We start from the raw sequence: 23,620 nt of genomic DNA, 5'->3' as shown, positions 1-23,620 counted from the left end.
ACTCACACTTAAAACAAGACTACTCACTTACAAGGCTTCTCACTCTCTTACTTAGCTCTCTCTTGGTTTGCTCTCTTACTTCTTCTTGATTACAAGCTTACAACACCACACCCATATTTATAGGTGGGCTTGCCGACTTTCCCCTTGCTTACCGACATGGGCTTTACATGGAAATTAATCTTCTAGTTCTTTCTACAACAGCTCACCAACATGGGTTTTTACTTATGACACATTTGTTACAAGCTTCTAGATTTTTCTAGCAAACAAACCTATATGATATTATAGTTAGAATTCTCTAGCTTGCTAATATGCATCCATCCTACTGACATTGCTTGCTAGAATTCTTTAGCAAAATCCCATGCATGATTCTTCTAGAACACTAGGATTTTCATAATGGGTTAGACCTTAATCTTTGGGCTGGTGTTATACTTTTAACACTCCCCCTCAACACCAGCTCATTTTTTTTCTCCACGTTGAGTTGACAACGAAACTTTTCAAACTTGCCGGTACTCAAAACTTTTGTGAACAAGTCCACAATTTGATCATCTATATTGATCTGTCTTATCTTAGCAAGACCTGCTCTCTAATGAAATGATAGTGTACCTCCACATGCTTAGTTCTCACATGAATGACTGGAGTTTCTGCCAAGTTAATTGCCAATTGGTTATCACAGTACAATGGTACTGCATAATCTACTGGTTGATATAGATCACTCATCAACTATACCAACCATGCATTCTTTTGATGCTGCCATTGCTGCTGCTTTATAATCTGCTTCCGTGGTTGACAAAGACATTGTTGGTTGTCTCTTGCTGCACCACGAATCTACTCCATACCCAATTCTAAAGACATACCCAATGGTCAATCTCCTGGTGTCATGATCCCCTGCAAAATCTATGTCATAATAGCCAACCAACTTATGGTCTTCACCTTTATTGTACAACAAACCATAGTCAATTGTACTTTGTACATATCTCAATATCCGTCGAACTGCTTTTAGATGAGGGTCCTTTGCCATGTGGCCTTCTTTCCACAATTGTAACATTTACCCTCAAACCTTTTATTATTCTGGGACTGACCACGATTGTTGTGATACGTTGGAGCTCCCTCTGGCCGAGAACTCCCACCTCCTTGATGACCTTTCACCTTGTCACCATTCTTTTAGATTCATTACCAGCATGCTGCTTGAATCTACCTTTACTTTTGTTGGTGTAGAGTGCTTCCTCCTTACCTCTTGACGAGACCTTTCCCATTTGCTTTTCCAAAGCTTCTTGATTGGCAAGCAAATTCTCAAACTCAATAAATGATGGTTGGGTCAGCCATCCTTGTACAATGGCAATGAAGCCTTAATATTTGGGTCTCAACCTATGGATAATTATTCTTTTTATCCTGCATTCTACTATGTCAGCACTAGGATCTAATTTAGAAATTTCATAGCTAATACTTTACCTTGTGGAAATATTGGGCAATCGTCATGTCCCTTTGGGCCACTAATAATAGCTTATTATCGAGAAACTGTAGTTTTGTATCGTTCCTCTTTGAAAAGAGTGTGGCAAAGGTGCCCCACGCTTCTTTCGGTGTTTTGGCTTTCCTTATGTACTCTAACATGTCCTCTTCAATTGTGGTTTTTAGGGCGAACATGGCCTTCCCTGCCTTAATCTTCCGCTTCCACAGAGCGCCCTGGCGCCTTCTTCCGGCTGCGTAACTTCATTACCGTCGACAATCTCCTAAAAATCTTAGCCTTGTAGGTAAGACTCCATACACATCGCCCATGTGTTGTAATTTTTGTTGTTCAACTTCTTAATTCCTCCAACGACTTGAAAGTCACTCATCGTGTTGGCAGAACGTCGATACGCCGAACAAGATTAGTTAACAATCTTGCAAAGTACTACTCACGATTCTTGGAAGCTTCACTAGAGACGGTCTCTGATCATAACTCTGATACCAATTGTTAAGGAAAAATTAGAGCACACAACTTTAACTGGAGAGACAAAACAAGTAAACAATTACACACACAAAATATTACAACACACATTCTCAAGGACACACTTTAGAAGTTATGACACTCTATCACTTCTAGAGACACACTCTAAACCACTCACACTCTTCACAAGACTACTCATTTACAAGGCTTCTCAGTCTCTTACTTAACTCTCTCTTGGTTTGCTCTCTTATTTCTTCTTGATTACAAGTTTACAACACCACCCCCATATTTATAGGTGGGCTTGCTGACTTTCCCCTTGCCCACCAACATGGGCTTTACATGGAACCTAATCTTCTAATTCTTTCTACAACTGCCCACTGCTTCTATATTTTTCTAGCAAACAAACCTATATGATATTATAGCTAGAATTTTCTAGCCTACTAATGTGCACGCATCCCACCTACATTGCTTGCTAGAATTCTCTAGCAAAATCCCATGCATGATTCTTCTAGAACACCAAGACTTTCATAATGGGCTGGACCTTAATCTTTGGGCTGGTGTTGTACTTTTAACATTTACAAGAAAATATGAAGAATGTTTTCAAATATTGTTTTCATTAAAGGTAGAAAACTAAGTTGTTCTAGTACAGTTACAGCAGTCGTCATGCTAGCACCGACTGGCTTTTGGACATAAGGTTTCAGTCATCATTCTTCATTCCTTTGAAGCATTAGGCAGACTTACATGGTCTGATCAAAGAAGACCTTAGAAATTAAAATATCAATATATTACATCAAGTTTAATATTTATATTTAAATCTTCTCAATTATTGGTGTTTCATGTGATTAACCATGCTTACATATGTGATTATGAAAACTGTGGACAGTAGACGTATCTTCCCATGTGAAAGGTCTCATGATCATTTTATTCCTTCAGGAACTGCTGGAATTTTAGTGCTCTGCCCATCTTCAGTGTTCAATTTAAAAAAAAAATGCATACTTCCATAGGCACTGAACCATTTGACTAGCTTCAAAGAGAGGATAAGAGAAGCAATTGTTTTTTCGCATGCTTATCTTGCAATTGTAATTGCAAGATTTATCTTGCGGTTTTTCTTGACGTGAATTAATCAACTCATTGAACTATCCATACGGATGAGAGTCTTCACTGCCCAGACACAGACGAGCGGAATAAAACGTAAGAGAATATGTTCGTACGTAGTTTAGGGAGCTAGAAAAATCAACAAGTTCCGAAGAACATTGACCTTTATTTTTATAGTCAAACACTGTGCTGCATTAAATGTTACACAGAAGTGGAGGTTGGAATCCATACAAGATTATCAGCAGGAAAGAAATGGCACACAGGGGAAGACCCTGGCTTAATCCTAAGGACTTGAAATGAAGCATGATTAGGGCTCCACTGAGAGGTGTCCAAGTGGCAAACAGCAACAGCATCCACTCTATCTCCATCCTCACCACCTAATGAAACCTTGTAAACCTTGTTCATGCTTTCTTGGCTGTGACAGTAGAAAACCGCATAAGGGTAAGGCATGGTGTGACATGCCACCATCTTGGGAGCTAAAACCTCTTTAGGTTCTTCCAAAATAGTGTAGTTCTGGAAATGGGTGGATGAGTTTGTGAGATGGGTAGTGGACACAACACTGAAAGTATTATCCAATCCGAAGATGCTGCGTGCAAAGTCAAGCATGGATTCTAAAGAAGTAGCACATGACTTGATCTCTCCCTTGATGGGTTCAGTCTCACATTGTCTAAGAGTATCTTCCATGGCTTTGGCTTGGGGAGAGTCTTGAGAGAAGGAAAAAACTTGAAGAAGGTGGTGGAGTTGTTTTGAGGAGAAGGGAAATAATTCAGCTTCTACTCTTGGCAACAAGTGGGGAGATTTTGAAGGGTTTCTTTTGGGAAAATAGATGGCCATTGTTTTCCCCAGCTTTAGGTCCTTCAAGGTGAAGAAAATCATGAGGGAATGGTCCATGTGATGCATGTGGGATGATGGATGAGCATGATGAGCATGATGAGCATGGTCATGATGTATAGTTTCATGGCCATTATCACCATCTGTCTTGGCACGAATTCTTCGATCCATAAAGTCTCTTCCTTCGATTCCCTGAGGACACTGCATAATATATAACAAATTGGTACGATTGCCATTGTTGCAGTATCATGAGATTTTTCTAATTTAAAGTATAAGAATTAGTAGAGAGAGAAATGAAGTGTTACCATGACAAGCAGTAGGAGATGAAGTATGGGGATCAAGAGCACAAGTCCTGTCTCCATGTTCCTTCCCTTGAACTTACTAGTGCTTACCATTAATTTCTTCCACTAATTTTGATAGAGCACAACACAAGTGCTGAAAGAGAACAAAATCTATAGGTTTTCCGCAGCAGCTGGCACACCGTGTAGATCAACTTTTTAGATCACATTTGTATATTATGTTATGTATCACTAATAAAAAATAAATACGTTACTTTATACTTATATTTAAATAATAATTAAATTATTAATCGTCACATCATATAATTCACAAAATATAGCTTAAATAGATAACTTTCATAACATTATATCATAGTCTAAATACTCAATAATTAGCGGGAAAAAAAATGTACAGTTTTAAGTTTCACCTTTTAATTGTGGCAAATGCATTATTGACTTGCAAGTGCTGGCCGGTTGGCCATCCACTTATTGTCTCTTTAATTTGTCTTGTTATAATTATTGTTGTTCTTATCCACTAAACAATAGACACATGCGTTTTTGTTTTCTTGTTTTCTTGATGTCCATGCATTCCATGTGATTGTGAGCCCTTTTGCTTCTTGGATCCTCTTCTTTCACTTACATGAAGCATCGCAATAATTGCGTTTCATGTAAATAATAAAAAAATATATGTGAATTTTTATTTACATAATATAACAACATAAAACAATTAAAAGTTGCAGTTTACTTGTATCATAGTAGTTGTTCTCCCAAAAAATCCAACGAAGAAAAGTCCCAAAATAAAATGTTAAACGAGTGACTGGACTAGTGGGGGGAATAGAATTCACAAGACTTGGGGGTTGCAATATAAACATTTTTGTAATAAGTTTAGCATATAGATTTTTTTTTTTTTTTTTTTTTTTTTTTGGCCCATATGGTCAGGCACCACACCTTTGTTTTAATATGGCTCCTATGGTAGAAAAAGCTGTTATTCATGACCTTGTAATCAAGTCTGTTAGCAATACCGATCCAATATGTAATTTTCTTCGTTCTTTATTAAATCTCTGTTAAAGATTTAAGAGCACATATGTCCTTCGTTCCTATTGGTTGTCTCAATCAATCATAAACTACCACATAAGCGTGTATGTTTTTTGTAATCAAAGAAAAATATACTCAAAAATCCCTCACACTAATCTAGTTCTCAAGAAATAAAAATGGCAGCCATGGAAGGTGTTCTTCAATGAAGAGACTCAAAGATGTCGTGCAGCAACAGCTGAACCTCGACTCCGTCAAAACTCGAGCCATAAACCTCTTCAAAACTCAAGCAGGCTCTTCAACATCGTTGACGACATTTAGATCTCTAAGGCCTTCGTTGTTCATTCCAAGAAGGTAAATGCTGAAAACTATACAATTGTTGCCCGTGATGCGACTGATGCATTGAAGCTATTGCCTGAGATGGCGTTGGAAGAAAATTTCAAGAGAGAACTTTCTTTATGTAATGTTGGAGATGGGGATATTTGAGGAGGTAGATGAAGGTGAAGTTTCTTCCTCAACATTTCAGAGTTTTATCGTGTATTTGGCAACCAGGTTCATGTAATATGGTGCTCAAGGGCTTTGCTAGTTATGTTCGCCGTAAAGGTCTCCGCTGATAGCAGCAATAATGAATAATAGATTGTCACACATAAGGATAAATATTTATATATATGCATTAGTGGATGTTAAAAAAACCATTTCTATTTCAAATAGAGAACCATGTTTAAATATTTTTCTAAATGATAAACATGGACATTGAAGAGGATGTTTGGGATTGTTGCCAACTAATCCAGAATTTGTCTCTCTAAGGGGGAATAAAAATGAAGTTTTCAATTTTGATTAAAGAGCTAAAATTAGAAAGGTGTGTAAAAATTAAAAAGTCAAAAAAGTTTTGCATAAATCACTCTTATTTATCAAACATTTTAAACCCCCCATCTCTAAAAGAAAAAAAAAATCAAGAGGTTGATAATAACCTCTGACGTTAAGTAGAAAATTGTTTCCAACATAAAGCTCATTTGGATTAGGATATTCACCCCTAACATTTGACATCATTTGTTTAACTATGAATCCATACGACATATTCTAACAAGAATCTAACTAATCAATGGTCACAATTTGAGAACATAAGCATTTTATATACGTTATAATTTCCAAACAAAAGTTCCAAATATTTCTCCGTTAAATTTCTATTTATCTGAAGATTTGAATCAACTTCATAACGCTAATAACATATTTCCTACTCTAATTGTGTTGTATGTGGTGCCATGTGACAGAAAGAACAAGCCTTATTATTATTTTGGTTCGTGTTTCTCTCTCTCTTTTGGATCAGTTTGCTAAAACTATTGAATCAAGAGGAGGTGTAGGAGAATACTGGAAAACTGTTATGAATGAGCAATCTATGCCCCAAGCAATTGGAGGCCTACTTGGTGTTGTTCCTGATTCAAGACAAAAAAAGAAAGCCGACAACTGCCATGAAAACATGAAAAAACCATTCGTTGGGACTGAGGAATTTGAGCCAAGGCCCAATGTTTCATCGTACCATGATGGTGAAAGCAAAGCAGAGAACTCTACCAAAGACACTGACTCTCTTCCTAAGTCTCAGGCTTACCCTGACAAGAAGTCATTTGTAGCAAAAGAAGGGAAGCAGTCATCATTTGATGAAGATTTTGAGCCAAGGCCAGACGTTAATCTTTACAATGAGTAAGAGAAACATGAAGTGAATTCGTGCAAAAGCTGGTCCATTTTTAAAACATAATAAGATTGTGATTACTGATAGTGAGCACTGTGATGTATGTTCAGTTAAGTTTCTGTTGGAAATCTTTCCCACATCTTCTATGTATCAGAAAATAAGAAGGCCATTGGTCCTGAGAGAAGTGGTTTTATGACTGTAAGATATGTGTGGTTTGGTGTTTATGTGTCAAGCTAGCTAAGTCATGAATGTAATTTGCCCCAAAATTAAGAAATTAATAGCTTTGTGCGCAATTCACTGTGGTATACTGTCTCCTCTTAAGGAATAATCAAAATAAATTATGGACGGGGTGAGAGGATTCAACGGAAAACTAAATGGTAATGACTATCCAGATGAAAACTTTTAGTATATACAGCGGTGGGGACTGTTAATTAGAGCTTATCTTTGGGGCTTAATTTTCTGATATCATTCTTCTCATCAAGGAGGAAAATATATAATGTACAAGAGTGATTTACAAGGAAAGAAATAAACATCAAATAACCTAATTACAATCTGATTATAAGGACTCACAAAAAGGTAACTAAACTAATTACAAAAAGTCAACTCTCCAACACTCCCCCTCAAGTTGGTGCATAAATGTCATTCATGCCCAACTTGACAAGAGAGTTGTAGAACGCTTGACTTGCAATAGCTTTAGTTAAGATATCCGCTAATTAATCCTCTGACTTTACGAACGGGAATTGAATAATAATCCCATCCAACTTCTCCTTAATGAAGTGTTTGTCAACTTCCACGTGTTTTGTGCGATCATGTTGAATTGGGTTGTGTGAGATATCGATAGCTGCTTTATTATCACAAAATAAATCTGAGGCTGAATTCAAAGGATACTCAAGTTCACCAAGTAACCTCTAAAGCCATAATAGTTCACATACTCATTTTGCCATACCCCTGTATTCCGTCTCTGCACTTGATAAAGCAACCACTTTCTGTTTCTTACTCCGCCAAGTCACTAAGTTTCCTCCCACAAATGTAAAGTAACCAGATGTGGACCAACGATCAGTAACGTTGCATGCCCAATCTGCATCGGTGTAACCCTCTATTCGGCAATGATCATTCTTGGAAAACATGATACCTCTACCTGGTAAGGATTTTAGGTATCATAGGATGCGTTCAACTACACCCATATGTGCCTCACTCGGAGAATGCATAAATTGACTAACAACACTTACTGCGTATGCAATATCAGGTCTGGTATAAGATAAATAAATTAACCTCCCAACTAACCTTTGATAACAATCTCTGTTAGTGGGAACTTGATCAGGGTGCACAGCAAGATGATTTTGGACTATAGGGGTGTCAGCTGGTTTACAATCAAGCATTTCGGTTTCAGCTAACAAGTCAAGAACATATTTTCTTTGAGATAGAAATATACCCTATTTAGATCGAGCTACTTCTATACCCAAGAAATATTTCAATCCACCAAGATCTTTCATCTCAAACTCAGTTGTTAAGTAATCTTTCAGCCTTGAGATTTCCTCTTTATCATCACCTGTAACAATCATATCATCCACATAAATAATAAGATCCGTCAATTTACCCATTCGACGTTTCAAGAAAAGTGTATGATTGGAATTGCTCTGCCTGAACCCATACTTCCTCATAGCCATCCGAAACCTACCAAACCATGCCCGAGGTGATTGTTTCAATCCATACAATGCCTTATTCAACTTACACACCAGTCCGGGTTATCAAACCGATGCATAACCAGGTGGAATATCCATATACACTTCTTCTTTAAGATTACCATGTAAGAAAGCATATTTCACATCAAATTGTTGTAATGGCCAATCCAAGTTAGCTGCCAACGAAAGTAACACTCTTACTGTATTAATCTTTGCTACCAAAGCAAATGTTTCTGTATAATCAACACCATACGTCTGAGTGTATCCTTTGGCCACTAATCGTGCTTTGTATCGTTCAATCAACCCATCAGCTTTGTACTTGATGGTGTACACCCATCGACATCCCACTCTCTTCTTTCCTCGAGGTAGCATAACTAAATCCTATGTTTGATTTTTCTGAAGTGCATCCATTTCTTCCTCCATTGCCTTGGTAAATCGATCATCAGATAGTGCCTCCTTCAATGAACTTGGTATGCTATCATTGGATATTTGTTGTACAAAAGCTTTGCCGGGTTTTAATGATTTATGTGATGACACATAGTTGGCAATGGGATATTTAGAGCCTTTCGTTGTTTCCGATGAATATCGATTGGGTGGCTTTCCCTGGTTGTGCCTAAAAGGTAACTGATAATTCGGAACATCGGATATATCAATAGGGATAGTAAATCTTACCTCAGGAATATTCTCTGGAGTATGGTCATCTGGTGGTACTATATTTTGAGACGAGGGGGAGTAGTATCAGTAGAAGTCTCAAGATCGGTAAGTGGTAGCATTGTCCACTAGTTCTGTGGGCAGCGATGCTGCTTCTATTGGCTAGGCTAGCAGTGCAATCACTCCGGGCTCGGCTAATAGTGGCAAAGGAAGATCAGTGGTAGCAGCAGCCATGGTCCAAACCTACTCGTCATGCAGTGTCTCCCCCTGAAGAGGAAGGTTGGAAAAAGCCGAAGAGTAATATATCTCAGACTTGGAAAAAGTAACATCCATGGTAGTATACATCCGACATGAAGGAGGGTGGTAGCAACGGTACCCTTTCTGATGTAATCCATACCTCATGAAAACACACTGGAGAGCACATGGGTCAAGTTTTGTCCGTTGATTTTTATGTAGATGAACAAAGGCAACACATCCAAAAACTCGCGGCGGGAGCACCAAAACAGACGGTAGAGGCACGAATGTAGCAAGAACTTGCAAAGGTGTAAGAAAATTCAATACTTTGGATGGCATACGGTTGATTAGATAAGTGGCAGTCTGAAGAGCAACATCCCAAGAGAAGCAGGGAACATTCGCCCCAATCAATAGCGATCGAGCTGTTTCAAATAGATGGAGATTTTTGCGCTCAGCCACCCCATTCTGTTGAGGAGTCTGAGGACAAGTAGTCTCATGGAGGATTCCGTGATTAGTTAAATAATGTGTAAAATCATTATTAACATATTCACCACCATTATCAGAATGCAAAATTCGGATTTTAGTAGAAAACTGTGTCTGAAGCATGGTGTGGAATGTCTTAAATGCCAGCAACACATCACTTTTATGCTTAAGAAGGTATAACCATGTCATCTGTGTGCAATCATCTATAAACGTTACAAACCACCTAATACCAGATGAAGTAGTAATCGGAGATGGTCCCCAAACATCCGAATAAACAAGACCAAAAGGAATATCACTTTTATTAGAATTCAACGGATAAGAGACACGGTGACTCTTGGCAAGTACGTAAGTGTCACAGTTAAAGTTTGAAACCGAACAACCAACAAATAAATCCGGAAACATATGCTGTAAATAACTGAAAGGCGGATGACCCAAACGGTGATGCCATAACCATATCTGACGCCGTTTGTGATCAACGGCTCTTTGGGTGAGATTGACCCATCCTGTACTAACATCGTCCACAAAATAGAGATCCCCCCTCTTAGTACCATGACCAATTATCTCCTTTGTGAGAATATCCTGAATAAGATAAAACTTCGGATACAATAGTACACAACAATTCAATTGCTCAGTAGCTTGGCCAGGAGACATTAATTTATGCTTTAGTGAAGGTACAAGTAGTGTATGCGGCAAAGAAAGGGTAGGCGTGAGGTGTACAGTGCTAGCAGTAGTTACCGGTGAGGTGACACCATTAGCATTAGTAATATTTCGTCGAAGTGGAACAGTATTACAAGATAAATCAGTGGGGTCATAGGTCATATGATATGTGGCACCAGAGTCAAGAATCCAATCGGACTGAGTATCACAATTATTCATATTAAAAGCATAACCATAGTTACCTCAGGACTCTGAAGGCATGTCGGAAGAACTCAAAACATGAGGGTTCATGGTAGGGTCAGTTAGGGTTGTAGTGTTTAGTATAGGGGTAGGATTGGTTAGGATGAAATTGTTTCCATCGTAGAGTGGTGGTAGGTTCTTCATGGGAGGGTCGAGTTTGCTTGAGGGAACGGGCAGGGCAAAAATCCTAGGATCTCTGCTCTAATACCATGCTAATTAGAGCTTATCTTTGGGGCTTAATTTTCTGACATCATTCTTCTCACCAAGGAGGAAAATATATAATGTACAAGAGTGATTTACAAGGAAAGAAATAAACATCAAATAACCTAATTACAATCTGATTATAAGGACTCAAAAAAAGGTAACTAAACTAATTACAAAAAGTCAACTCTCCAACAGAGACAACATAGGGTTATTGTTTGCCCTTGACCCAACTTAAAAAAAACCCATGTATATTTGTTGTGTTTTGTATTTGACTCCTATAAACAGCTAAGACTTACCACTTCATCCTCTTACTTATTCTTTTTTCTTCTATCATATTTGTTTTCTTTTTCCTTCTTCTTGTGTGTGACTCTATTGTGCGCATCATGTGCTCGATGAAATACGTTACTTGACAAGCCTTGACAGTCCTTAACTTTACTCCACAGTATCGTGCATCCACCCTCGACAAGCCACTATAAATAACAATGGTTGTCAACATATGTTGGCATAAGCCTTCAACATATGTTTGCAGGAATTGGTAGGTGCCTACTAGGTGCTAGACAAAAGGGCCCAATCAAGCTCTTTTGGTTAATATTATGATCCTATTATTTGAAAATCTTGACTCCGCCACTGAATATATATCCAGGACTTCCATTTCTCGTTGTGGGAAACATGATACTTTCAAGATGATTACAAATGCTTTACTAAGAATCTTGAGCTGACGTAATCATATAATTATTTGCTAGATTGTTGATGTTCATGTGAAGAAAATTGATGAGCAGCCCAATTTCTTATAAGCACATGTAAGATCTCTTTTTTCTTCGATGTAAGATTTATAATCTTAATACGCCTGCTCACATGTGGCAAATTTTCCAGTCTAACACGTGGACAAGACTAATCAGGTGACGTGTTGCACGTATAGCTGTTAGGCTTCACACATGGGACAATATGCTCTGATACCATGAAGAAAGTTGAGGTTCCACCATAAAACCAATTAGCAAAATAGGAAGTAGCCCTAATTAATTATAAGCACACGCAAGATCCTTTATTTCTTTAATATAATGGGATTCATAATCTCAACCAGTGTTCTAAAACTGGCTTAAGAGGCGCCTAGGCGCTGGGCGGAGACCAACTGCCGCGATTAACTCGTAATCGGTTGCAAAATCGGAGAAAGTATTAGATAAATGTTGGGCGATATTAGACGGGTCTAGACGAAGCTATGCAAGTCTGCACGAGGTTGGACAGGGTTGGGCGGAGTCTAGTCGGCCATATTTAAAGACGCCGGAACCAGGAAAATTTTCAAATCTGGAAAAGTTATGTTGCAGAGTCGCGAGGAAGAAGATGACTGGTGGGTACCACCATTTTTTTTTTTTTCAATTTAAAGGGATGAATTAGGTCTTTATGGTCCCACCATCTCTGTTTGGTTCCACGTTTCCTGATCTCACTATTTTATGTTCTTTTATTTCTTTTTATTTTTTTGGGTCAAATTCTTTTGTTTCTTTTCTCATCCAAATCATTCATCATTTTTTATTTTTTACATATTTTTGTATTGTTTTATAATTCCTTTTCCTTTTAAGACCATTTATATTAAAAACCCTAACATTACATATATATTATTAAAAAAAACATATTATGTATATAATAAATTTAAATTTTATATTAAATTAACTTAAATCCGCCTAGCCGCCTAGGAGCTAGGCCTCTTTTCACCGCCCGACTAGCTCCTAATATCTTTTAGAATCTTGATCTCAACATCAAGGCTTATCATTTTCCCTCTTTATGATGGCAAATTTTATGGCACATGTATAATGTTTGTTCAATATGACGTCTCATGATTTAGTGATACAATATTCTGGCAATGTAATTGTTATATTGTAGGTAATAGTTTATAATACAACGTGATAGTGTCCATTTTCAAGCAAAGTTAATTCTCACCATATAGAATGGCCATTGGCTTATTGAAAAGTAAAAATGTATTTACAAAAGCAAATCCCTTGTTTTGGATAGTTGCTGTAAAGAACGATGTGGATGTTTTTGGATTATTGCCATTAAGAACATTATAAAGGGGCTTAAATATATCATGCGTGAAAAATATGTGTGGGACTTGCTTGATAGAAAAGCAGATCTCTATCATAGAAACTTCCAAAATTTGATGATTTGATCAAGATATGCAAACCAATTTTTCTTCTTTCCTTTGGCCAAGATATGCACCCAAGTTTGTCTTCAACCTTGAAGTTTGGATAAGAGATCTCAATTCGGGTAGACCATGATAAGACAGCCAACGTGAAAGGATTTCATTCGAACAATATGATTATTCAAAGAAGAATAATGTAGCAGAATGTGAAACTCATAATTTGAAATGTATTTTTATATTTTTATATACAAAAATATTCTTGTAACAAGTATTAGAATTCTTGTACCGAGTGGTGAGATTTGGAACCAATAGGAAATATTAGTAACCTTGTGTAATATAGTAAGTTAACCTAATCTAATTGAGATTTAGCTGAAATAAATATTTGGAGAACACTCTCCTAATATTGGGCGTGGCATGGAGTCATCAAACGAATTCATGGGAAATAATTTTCTGATTAATTTCCCAGTGAAATTGTGCCCGTCTCCAAAAGTACTTAAATTTTACAAACTTAAGTTAAAAACTTTGTCTTTGAAAATTTAAGAATATAGTCACACTCGCTGGCTGAGCCGATGATTCTGAACGCTTGACTTTTTTGTAGCCTCTGAATGTTACGCTGATTAGTCTCATGCACCTGAGCCGAGCGGGGGTTCTTTACGCTGACTTGGCTTGCGGAAGTAAGGGATGGAAGGTATGGTCTTGGACAGGATCCTATCTAATCAAGGAGTAATTTCGGGCATCATGAATATTCACATTTAGCTCAGAATACTTGCTCTTTTTAGAATATTATATATTCAATCAATTGTGACACTTCCATTTATTAGAATAGCATTCGGTAATGGATGTAGCCCATGATTGAGTGAACCACTCAATGCATGGTGTTTGTTACATTTCTGCGTTCCCAATAGCTCCTTAGAAATTCCCATTATCAGGTTTGGGCATTTGGATCTCGTCTCGTACCAACGACTTTGAACGTCGACAACTTTGATTCTATTTCTTGATATGGTTATAGAATCGCTATTTAGAGCTTATACTTTAGGTTTAGGATTATAGTCTCGAAATGGTTTTCTGCTTTTTCTTTTCTTAATTATGGACTCCGTCCCTTGAATAATTAACTATGTCAATAAGTGAGATCAAAATTCTAAAATTGGTTAGAAGAGAAAATTTCTTGAACTCCAACAACGATGTGAGAGAATTTACTATTCACTTGTAAGTGGGAAGTTTAAGGTTCGACTTCTGTGGTTGGAGAGTTCATAACCAATCTTTTATGGTTGTCTTATTGTGTGACTTAACGTAAATTCACCACCCTTTACACTACATTTAGAGAATGCAATTTAAGACTACTAAGAATTTTTAAAATGATGGAATTCAAACTGACGAATTTGATAAAATTTGCGAAATAGAAGTTAAATACGAAATTTAATGTGTTAGTCAATAATTGATAGGTAGTAGTTGGCAAATATGCTATTGGCAATGCCAGGATCGATGTTGATAGTGGGTGGAGTGGCAGTAGTGTTGGTAGTAGTGGTGGTGAAAGCAATGATGGTGGGTGGGAATGGGGGTGATGACAACATGGTGGTCGAAGTGGAGTTATCTAATGCAAAAAAGACAATATTTGGGTTGTAAATAAAGAGTCATTCCTTCAGAATGATGGCATGACATCATTTTGGTGCCTAAAAACCATCAAGCTTACGTGGCGCGCATGCTGAGTAACTAATAAGCTAACTACGTCTTTCGGTTATGTGCGGGGCGTGCCAACTCGTCGGCCGAGTTCGATCGAGGAGTAAAATATGTCGATGTGGCGGTGGACACGCTGCTAACTTCTCGATCTTGCAACTGTTGCCGAGGAAGAAACACGTCTTAGCCTTTGGGTTCTAGAGCCTGAAGACGAGGCTGCTAGTTCTGTGAAGTTCACAAATTGTCAGCGCCGGGTTAGGTCTCGTAATTATATTCGTGAGAGTATAAGTACGCCGAACTAGCACCAAGCTATATGGACACAAATACTCGAAAGAAATAAATGTCTTAATGGTGAATGTGGTTCGGCCATCAAAATGCCGAACTCTAAAATGTACTTGTGAATATCATAAAACTCGGCGTTCAATGTGCCGAGTCTAATAACCTGTAACACATCACTTCGTCGAGAAGGCGAACAAGATGACATCTACCAACAAGGACTCAAAAATCCTTATCGACCGAGACTTGGATAATAACCAGTCGGCCTCGAAGCAATGCTGTCTATCCAAACTGAAGGTGCTCCTCGATCAGCTAATTCTACAACTCTAGTGCTATCTATCTAAACTGAAGATGTCGCTGGTTGCCTTCATAGTGCTATTTATCCAAAATGAAGATGTGTTGACAAGAAGCAAAGGGAAAAAGATAAAACCTCAAGGTTGTTGAGAAGCTTTGCGCAGGGCAATTTGTGTGTTGATTTGAAGGGACTTTCAATGATGCAGTCTTTTCTCTATTTATATTGTACCCCTTCATGGTCGAACTAGAAATGTATTCGGATTAGAATTCCTCAACCCAATCTAATTAGGTTTCGGCCAATCCTAGCTCCAATAGGATTTTGAACCAAACTCCATAACGAACCAGATTCATCCCCTAATTCTTAAGCATCTTCAGCTTTAAGACTCCTTGTTGCACTAGGGTTCGACAATCAACGGTTCGGTTTGGGGACGGAAATACTATATCCATCCCCATAATCACGAAAATTAACCATATCCATAACCGCAAATTAACCATAGAGGATTATCCATAACGAAGTTGTTCATGATAACATGCACCAATTTCTTGACAGCGAGACTCTTGAAGAGAGATGAATCTGATAAACTTGTAATATTTGATAATTGATATATAAAATGATTCAATGAATTAATTTGGTTGAGTGTAACAATAAGTGAATTGATGAGGTTGTTGGTATGCCCCATGCATGATGTTTGGTGCATAATAAAGATAGTATAGGGTTTGATGCATGCATAATGAATTAGTATAGGGAGAGTTCGGTAAGTTGAATAAAATTATATTATATATCAAATATATATATGTATATTCGGGTCGGATTCGGGGACGGACACGGATTGGGGACCTCTATAACCATATCCAAAACCATAACCGAATAAAGTTCACGGTTTTTCCCCATATCCATACCATACCCGAATTTTCATATCCAAATCCAATCCATTCGGGCGGTTATCCACGGTTATTGGGTTTAACGGTTAGAATTGCCATCCCTCACCTTTATCTAAACCAATCCTTCTTACAACAGGATTCGGCTGACCTTGACTGGATGGCCCATAACAAGATTCTAGACGAATGCTACTGGGCCGAGCATGACTCTAAGCTCGGCCCAAAATAATTTTTTGGGCCCAACAGGTTGTAAAGCCGAGTCGGGGTTGTAAAGTCGAGTCAAACCGTATATCATTGTGCTTTGTTTGTTTTTATATTTTCAAACTCGAGCTAAGCTTGGCTTGCTTCTTAAATGAACCGAGCTTAAATTTTGGAGCCAAATACAGAGCTCAAACTGTTTCAAGCTATTTCTTATAGCAAGTTGGTTCGATTGTAAAAAATTAAAATTAAAATTAAAAAATTAATAAAAAAGAATTGCATTTAGCCATGCATGTGAAAAATAACATATAAGAGATAAACAATGCAACACAAAACTTTCAAACGCATTGCTTTAAGGAAAAAAAAAAAAGCCTTTTTGGTTTCCCCTTTTGATAGCTGAAACTCAGTGGGAGGCTAAACTATCACATCTGTAGGGGTCTTTCGAAACCGAAAGAATACGTAACACATAATGTCTTGAAAACAATCTAACTAAATTTGTCAATCAAACTTAAGAAGTTTTGAAATAGATACAAGCATGAAGAGAAATCAATAATTTGGCAAATAAGACTTTGACAGTATGCGTTTTTATTTAGCAACTTGAACTCCTTTTTACACTATTTCTATCAATAGAAAAACCCTTCGAACTAATCTTTTTATATGGTTAAAGAAAGAATAAAAATATCCTTTTTAGTTTTTTTTTTTTTTATATTGTTAATTAAATTAGTTGAACTTAAGCCTCCAAATATATATTGGACAAGAGTTGAGTACATGTATTGTTTTAATATATAAAATATTATTAAGTGTCGAGCTTGAATGATCGAGTCGAGCTCAAGCAATCAAGTTTATTATCTTGAACTGATTCGTAAAAGCATTTGAGGTGCTATCGAGTTTTACAAGCCGCACATGCTAAAGTTCAAGCTTGCTTTGTTTCTTGATCAAGCCAAACTAGGTTTGGCTTGATTGTTTCACAAGACAAGTTTCGATGAGCCAAACACGGACCAAACCCGATGTGAGCTCGATTTATTTTGAGCCGATTTACATCCATAATTTTACAGTACAAAAGTCACAATCGAAATTGTTTTATTTAATTTGGAGATCGTTAAGTCATCTATATATATTGATTGTTGAACAAATTGACAGTTATGATAACAAGTAACATAGGATAAATTATCAATTGTCAAATTCATATAGATAATTAAAAGGAATGAATGGTTTCTATTGTAATGTTCGTATAGCAAAATAATGTTACTTTGATACAAAAGAAAAATTATAAAATTTAGAACCTATTAGCACGCTTGTGTGACTAATAAATAGCATCACTTGTGTACATTTTAAAGTATAACTATGGTTCGCCGTCTAGTATTATAATTTAATAATATTATACTTTACTTATAAGTTTGAAAATTTTAGGATTCAATTCATATTATTAATAGCGAGTTCCCATCTCTTTCGTGGGCTGCCAAGATTCCTTACACGAGGATGTGAGTATATCGTTGTATAACAAACAAATAAAAAAAATAAACTCGAATCATGATTAGATATCGGAGTCATATCACATGAGAAAACCTATTAAATGCATCCCACCAAATAAATAAATGACTGTGTCAGACTCTACTTGATTTTTAAAAAATATAAACTCGAATCATGATTGGATATCATGTCGGAGTCACATAACATGCGAAAACCTATCAAATGCATGCACAAAATAGTGCTAGGATGTTTTTTTTAGGATTTCGTGATCGTAATAGTATACCGTATATCGATGAGAAATTATTTAAAATTTAAAATTAAATATGAATAGTACTTAATAAAAATTGACTACACGATGTATAATGAACAGTCACGATCACATGATTACTAGGATCCTAGGAAAATGATCCGGTGAGGATCCTTTTCCCACAAAATAAATAGGGGTGTGATATCCACACATCTCATTTTACTTCCCACACACCTATTTAATTTTCGGTCGTCGGATCAGATGAATTGAAGAAGATCAACTGATAAAAATTATCAAAAGTGTGTGAAAAGTAAAATAGGATGTGTGGATAACACATCCTAATAAATAAACCAATTAGATCCTCTGCGCATCCTTTTAGAGATGATTTTGAGGATTCGTGAATCGTGTTTGTTTATCGTGCATCGTACTATCAATATTTATCAAATATTTTTTATATTTAATTTTAAATAAAAATAATTTATAATCATACGATATGCGATTAAATAATAGAATTGACGGATCTTCAAGATGCTTACATAAAAAACCCAGCAAGAATCCGGATTCCAAAATAAATGACTCTGTCAGACTCTACTTAATTGAGAAACCTATCTATTGGAAGCCTTCAAAAATCTTAGGGCCCCTAGTCGTACTCCACCGTTAGTTTCTTGTAAGTATGAAAATCATTTATCTGGTGGGAATTGCCATGATATATTAGAAAAGGGATCCTCTTCCTTCTAATTTATCAAATTAGTGGATTAATATTATTAAAATTTGATTCAATAACAACAAGCATGGATTTCATTTTAAAAGTTATAATAACTTTAGTTGTTAGATTAAATTTTAATGACACGAATTTACTGATTTAATGTATTAAAAGAAAAAGATTAGGAGAATCCCTTTCTGATATTTTATTCAGAATCGTTGTCATCACCAACCCCAACTGAAAATTACCATGTTCTGCGTGGAGAGATTACTCTCCTCCCAAATTATCTATAAGTAGTCTGAGTTTTCATCACATTAAACATACGACTACAAGCATTTCTTTTGAATACAATTCAAACATGAAGTCCCTTTGTGCCACCTTAGCTCTCTTCTCTATTCTTTTGGTAAGCATTTGTATTATCCTTAATGTTGTTGCTTAAAATATGTTACGTACCAAATTTTTTAAGCCAAGAAGTTGGAATGACAAATTGAACTCTTCTATCATATTTACGTCGAAAATGTTCTTTTACTACAAAATTGTGTAATGTTTTCTTGCTAACTTATATTGTTTAACTATAAATCTATATATAAATTATAATAAGAATCAAAATAATCAACAGTCACAATTTGAGAACATAAGCATTTTATATATGTTATAATTTCTTAACAGAAGAACCAAATATTTCTCCATTAAATTTCTATATATCTAGAGATTTGAATCAACATTTTAGAACGCTAATAACATCTTTCATACTCTAATTGTGGTGTATGTGTGTCATGCGGCAGATAGAACAAGCCTTATTATTATTTAAACAGGATACAATCATTCAAAAGCGTGGGAAATTAAAATAACTTTTGTTTGCTCTCTCTCTCTCTCTCTTTGGATCAGTTTGCTAAAACAATTGAATCAAGAGGAGGTGTAGGAGAATACTGGAAAACTGTTATGAATGAGCAATCTATGCCCCAAGCAATTGGAGGCCTACTTGGTGATGTTCCTGATTCAACACCAAAAAAGAAAGCCGACGACTGCCATGAAAACATGAAAAAACCATTCGTTGGGACTGAGGAATTTGAGCCAAGGCCCAATATTTCATCGTACCATGATGGTGAAAGCAAAGCAGAGAACTCTACCAAAGACACTGACTCTCTCCCCAAGTCTCAGGCTTTCCATGACAAGAAGCCATTTGTAGCAAAAGAAGAGAAGCAGTCATCATTTGATGAAGATTTTGAGCCAAGGCCAAATATTTCTGTTTACAATGAGTAAGAGGAACATGAAGTGAATTCGTGCAAAATCTGGTCCTTTTTTTAAAATATAATAAGCTTGTGGTTAGTGATAGCGAGCACTGTAATGTATGTTAAGTTTATGCTGGAAATCTTTCCCACAGCTTCTTTGTATCAGAAAATAAAAAGGCCATTGGTCCTGAGAGAAGTGGTTTTATGACTAAGATATGTGTGGTTTGGTGTTTATGTGTCAAGCTAGTTAAGTCATGAATGTAATTTGCCCCAAAATTAAGAAATAAATAGCTTTGGGTGCAATTCACTGTGATATAGTGTCCCCTCCAAAGGAATAATCAAAATAATTTATGGACGGGGTGAGAGGATTCAACAAAAAACTAAATGGTAATGGCTATCCAGCTGAAAACCTTTAGGGTGTGTTTGTTGCATCGGACTATCTCAGACTGGACTAGTTGTTGGGATTAAGGTGGATTGGCTTAAACTAGACTAAGTTGGACTAGTTTAGTGAAGTGTTTAGAGCAGTGTTGGACTATAAAACTGAATAATAAACAAACTATAATATTATATTATTTAATACATATATTATAATATTTTATATTATTTAATGTATATATTGTAATATTTTATATTATTTGATGCATACATAATAATATTTTATTATTTATTCAACCTTTTAACCTTTTTTTCTCCTGGAAAACTATCACTCTGGAATCATCTCTTCTTTTCTCCTTCTGGCTCCGTCCATTTCTTCTTTTCTCCCTCATTTTCCTGCACAACGCAGGTGTGAAGCTCATCACAAATCCTTCAAAAACAAGCTCATCATCTTCACCCTCTTGCCACCATTAAGCATCTCCACCTTGCTCATCCTTTTTTCTTTCTAAAATTTTCGGATTTGATACATGCGTTGGCTTTTCCGCCTGCAAAGCCATCTCGGAATTTTCTGGCACGCGGTTGACTTGGAATTTGGTGGTTGGATTTGGTTGTTGTTATTGTTTTTTGTTTTTAATTTTGTGGTTGGATTTTGAGATTTTGGCAGCGGATGAGGCTTTTGTTTCAGATCTGGGGGGTGGGCAAACGGTGTTGTAGAGAAGAACGCTTGCAGACGATGCAGTATGTAGATGATGCAACGGGCAAATGAAACAGATTTGGGGACGGGATTAGCAATCCCATACCTATCGGGGATCCCCGCTAAGACGACCTAGTGAAAGACTTAGTCGGTGCGAGTCCGACTTAGTCTCATTAACGGTAGTCCATGTTCGCATCAAACACTGGCTAGCAATCCCAGCTAAGCCCTAAACCCTAAGCCAGTCCAATCCAAGGAAGTTTAGTGAGGGCAAACAAACGCCCCCTTAGTATATACAGCGGTGGAGACAACATGGGGTCATTGTTTGCCCTTGACCCCAACAACTTAAAAAAATCATTTATATTTGTTGTGTTTTGTATTTGACTCCTATAAACAGCTAAGACTTACCACCTCATCCTTATGCTTATTCTATTTTCTTCTTCATATTTGTCTTCTTTTTTTCCTTTTCTTGTGTGTGATTCTATTGTGTGCATCATGTGCTCGATGAAATACCTTAGTTAACAAGTCTTGACAGTCTTCGACATTACTTCACAATATCGTGCATCCACCCTTGACAAGCCTCTACAAATAATAGTGGTTGTCGACATATGTTGGCATAAGCTTTCAGCATATATTAGCAAGAATTGGCAGGTGCATACTAGGTGCTCGACGAAATGGTCCAATCAAGCTTTTTTAGTTGATATTATGACCCTATTATTTAAAAATCCTAACCCTGCCACTAAGTATATATCCAAGACTTCTGTTTCTCCTTGTGAGAGACATGACACTTTCAAGACGATTACAAATGCTTTTTTAAGACTCGTTAGCTGACATAATCATATAATTATTAGCTAGATTGTTGATGTTCATATGAAGAAAGTTGATGTTCAGTCCAATTACTTATAAGCACATGTAAGATCTCTTTTTTCTTCGATGTAAGATTCATAATCTTAGTACGCCTCCTCACATGTGGCGAATCTTCCAATCTAACACGTGAACAAAACAAATCGGGTGACTTGGAGCACGTATAGCCGTTAGGCTTCACACATGAGACGATCTGCTATGATACCATGAAGAAAGTTGAGGTTCCACCATAAAACCAATTAGCAAAATAGGAAGTAGCCCTAATTACTTATAAACACATGCAAAATCCCTTCTTTCTTCAATATGGAATTCATAATCTCAACATCATGGCTTATCATTTTACCTACGATAGCAAAGTTTATAGAAAATGTATAATGTTCAATGTGACGTCTAATGATTTAGTGATACAATATTCAGGCAATTTAATCGTTCTACAATAGGTAGTAGTTTATAATACAACGTGAGAGTATCCCTTTTCATGCAAAGTTAATTCTCACCGTATAGAATGGCCATTGGCTTATTGGACAAAAAAAAGTATTCACAAACGGAATTCCCTTGTTTTGGATTGTTTGCTGTAAAGAACGATGTGGATGTTTTTGGATTATGGTCGTTAAGAACATTGTAAGGGGCTTAATTATATTGTGCGTGAAAAATATGTGTGGGACTTGCTTGATAGAAAAGCAGATTCTGTCGAAAAGGAGATCTGCTTGCAGACTACAATTTGAATTTTTAATGATAGAAATCGTTCAGTTTTTCGATTTCTTTTTAAGGATTATTTATATAAAAAAATGGACTAAATCCGCAATTGCTTGGTTTTTTTATTATCAAAATTTATATATCAGTTTTATCTAATGAACTGCGTTTATTTGTCATTTTTGATGACCAACTATTTTGAATTTGAATGATTTTTTACAAGGTGACTCTTAAACGAGTACTAAAGATATAGAAGATTTTGGTCGTTGAAATCTATTGGAGGGTAGCCTTAAGAAGAATTTCCACAACTTAAGAAAGTTATGGACATTCTTAACGTAGAAAGCCTATTTTAATATACGTAATTATGATTTGTAGTTAAGAGAGAATCTCTCCTTTTGTGATGTCTTCGCTCTGTTCGATCTTTCCTTTTGGTAAGTATATGTATCCCCTTCCTGGTTGCTTACGAAGTCATCAATATTTGAATTAAAGAGGTTAAGAACTTGATCAAGTCACCAGTTTTCTTCTTTCCTTTGGCCAAATATGCACACCAAGTTTGTCGCCAACCTTGAAGATTGGATTAGAGATCTCGCTCATGTAGACCATGATAACAGACAGCCCACGTGAAGGAATAAAATATAGTACTAATTCTTCATTCCAACAACTCCATTATTCGAAGAAGAATAATTTACAAAAATATTCTTGTAATTCCCACATGACCGAAGTAGAGGGGCTTTGAACGATGCACTTCCCTTATATTTATAGTAGTAATTCCCACATGACCGAAGTAGAGTTTCACTCTGACTATAATTCCTTGTTCAAATCTGAATGGGCTTCGGCCAGTCCTAGTTCATGTAGGACTGTGAATCCAACCCTATTATCCTTCAAATTCAACCCT

General features: G+C 36.5%; 3 protein-coding genes and 1 long non-coding RNA gene across 4 annotated transcripts; 2 read left to right on the top strand and 2 right to left on the bottom strand.

The window, feature by feature from the left end:
* Positions 1-709: 709 nt before the first annotated feature.
* LOC137728129 (secreted RxLR effector protein 161-like) lies at positions 710-1,018 on the bottom strand. Its single transcript, XM_068467006.1, has one exon. The coding sequence runs from the start codon at positions 1,016-1,018 to the stop codon at positions 710-712; it is 309 nt and encodes a 102-aa protein (XP_068323107.1).
* A 2,131-nt stretch (positions 1,019-3,149) lies between these two features.
* LOC137727898 (BURP domain protein USPL1-like) lies at positions 3,150-4,372 on the bottom strand. Its single transcript, XM_068466762.1, has 2 exons — positions 4,156-4,372; positions 3,150-4,051 (listed from the first exon to the last, which is right to left on the bottom strand). The coding sequence occupies exons 1-2, from the start codon at positions 4,243-4,245 to the stop codon at positions 3,221-3,223; spliced, it is 921 nt and encodes a 306-aa protein (XP_068322863.1). The 5' UTR covers positions 4,246-4,372; the 3' UTR covers positions 3,150-3,220.
* Positions 4,373-6,541: 2,169 nt separating this feature from the next.
* On the top strand, positions 6,542-6,862 carry LOC137728128 (organ-specific protein P4-like). Its single transcript, XM_068467005.1, has one exon. The coding sequence runs from the start codon at positions 6,542-6,544 to the stop codon at positions 6,860-6,862; it is 321 nt and encodes a 106-aa protein (XP_068323106.1).
* Positions 6,863-19,137: 12,275 nt separating this feature from the next.
* LOC137727790 (uncharacterized) lies at positions 19,138-20,312 on the top strand. The gene is made up of 2 exons (XR_011067855.1): positions 19,138-19,273; positions 19,759-20,312. It is a non-coding gene; the product is annotated as an uncharacterized lncRNA (long non-coding RNA).
* Positions 20,313-23,620: the final 3,308 nt, after the last annotated feature.

Source organism: Pyrus communis, chromosome 3, assembly GCF_963583255.1.
Source record: "Pyrus communis chromosome 3, drPyrComm1.1, whole genome shotgun sequence".
Taxonomy (NCBI): domain Eukaryota; kingdom Viridiplantae; phylum Streptophyta; class Magnoliopsida; order Rosales; family Rosaceae; genus Pyrus; species Pyrus communis.
This window is presented reverse-complemented; position numbering and strand designations above follow the sequence as displayed.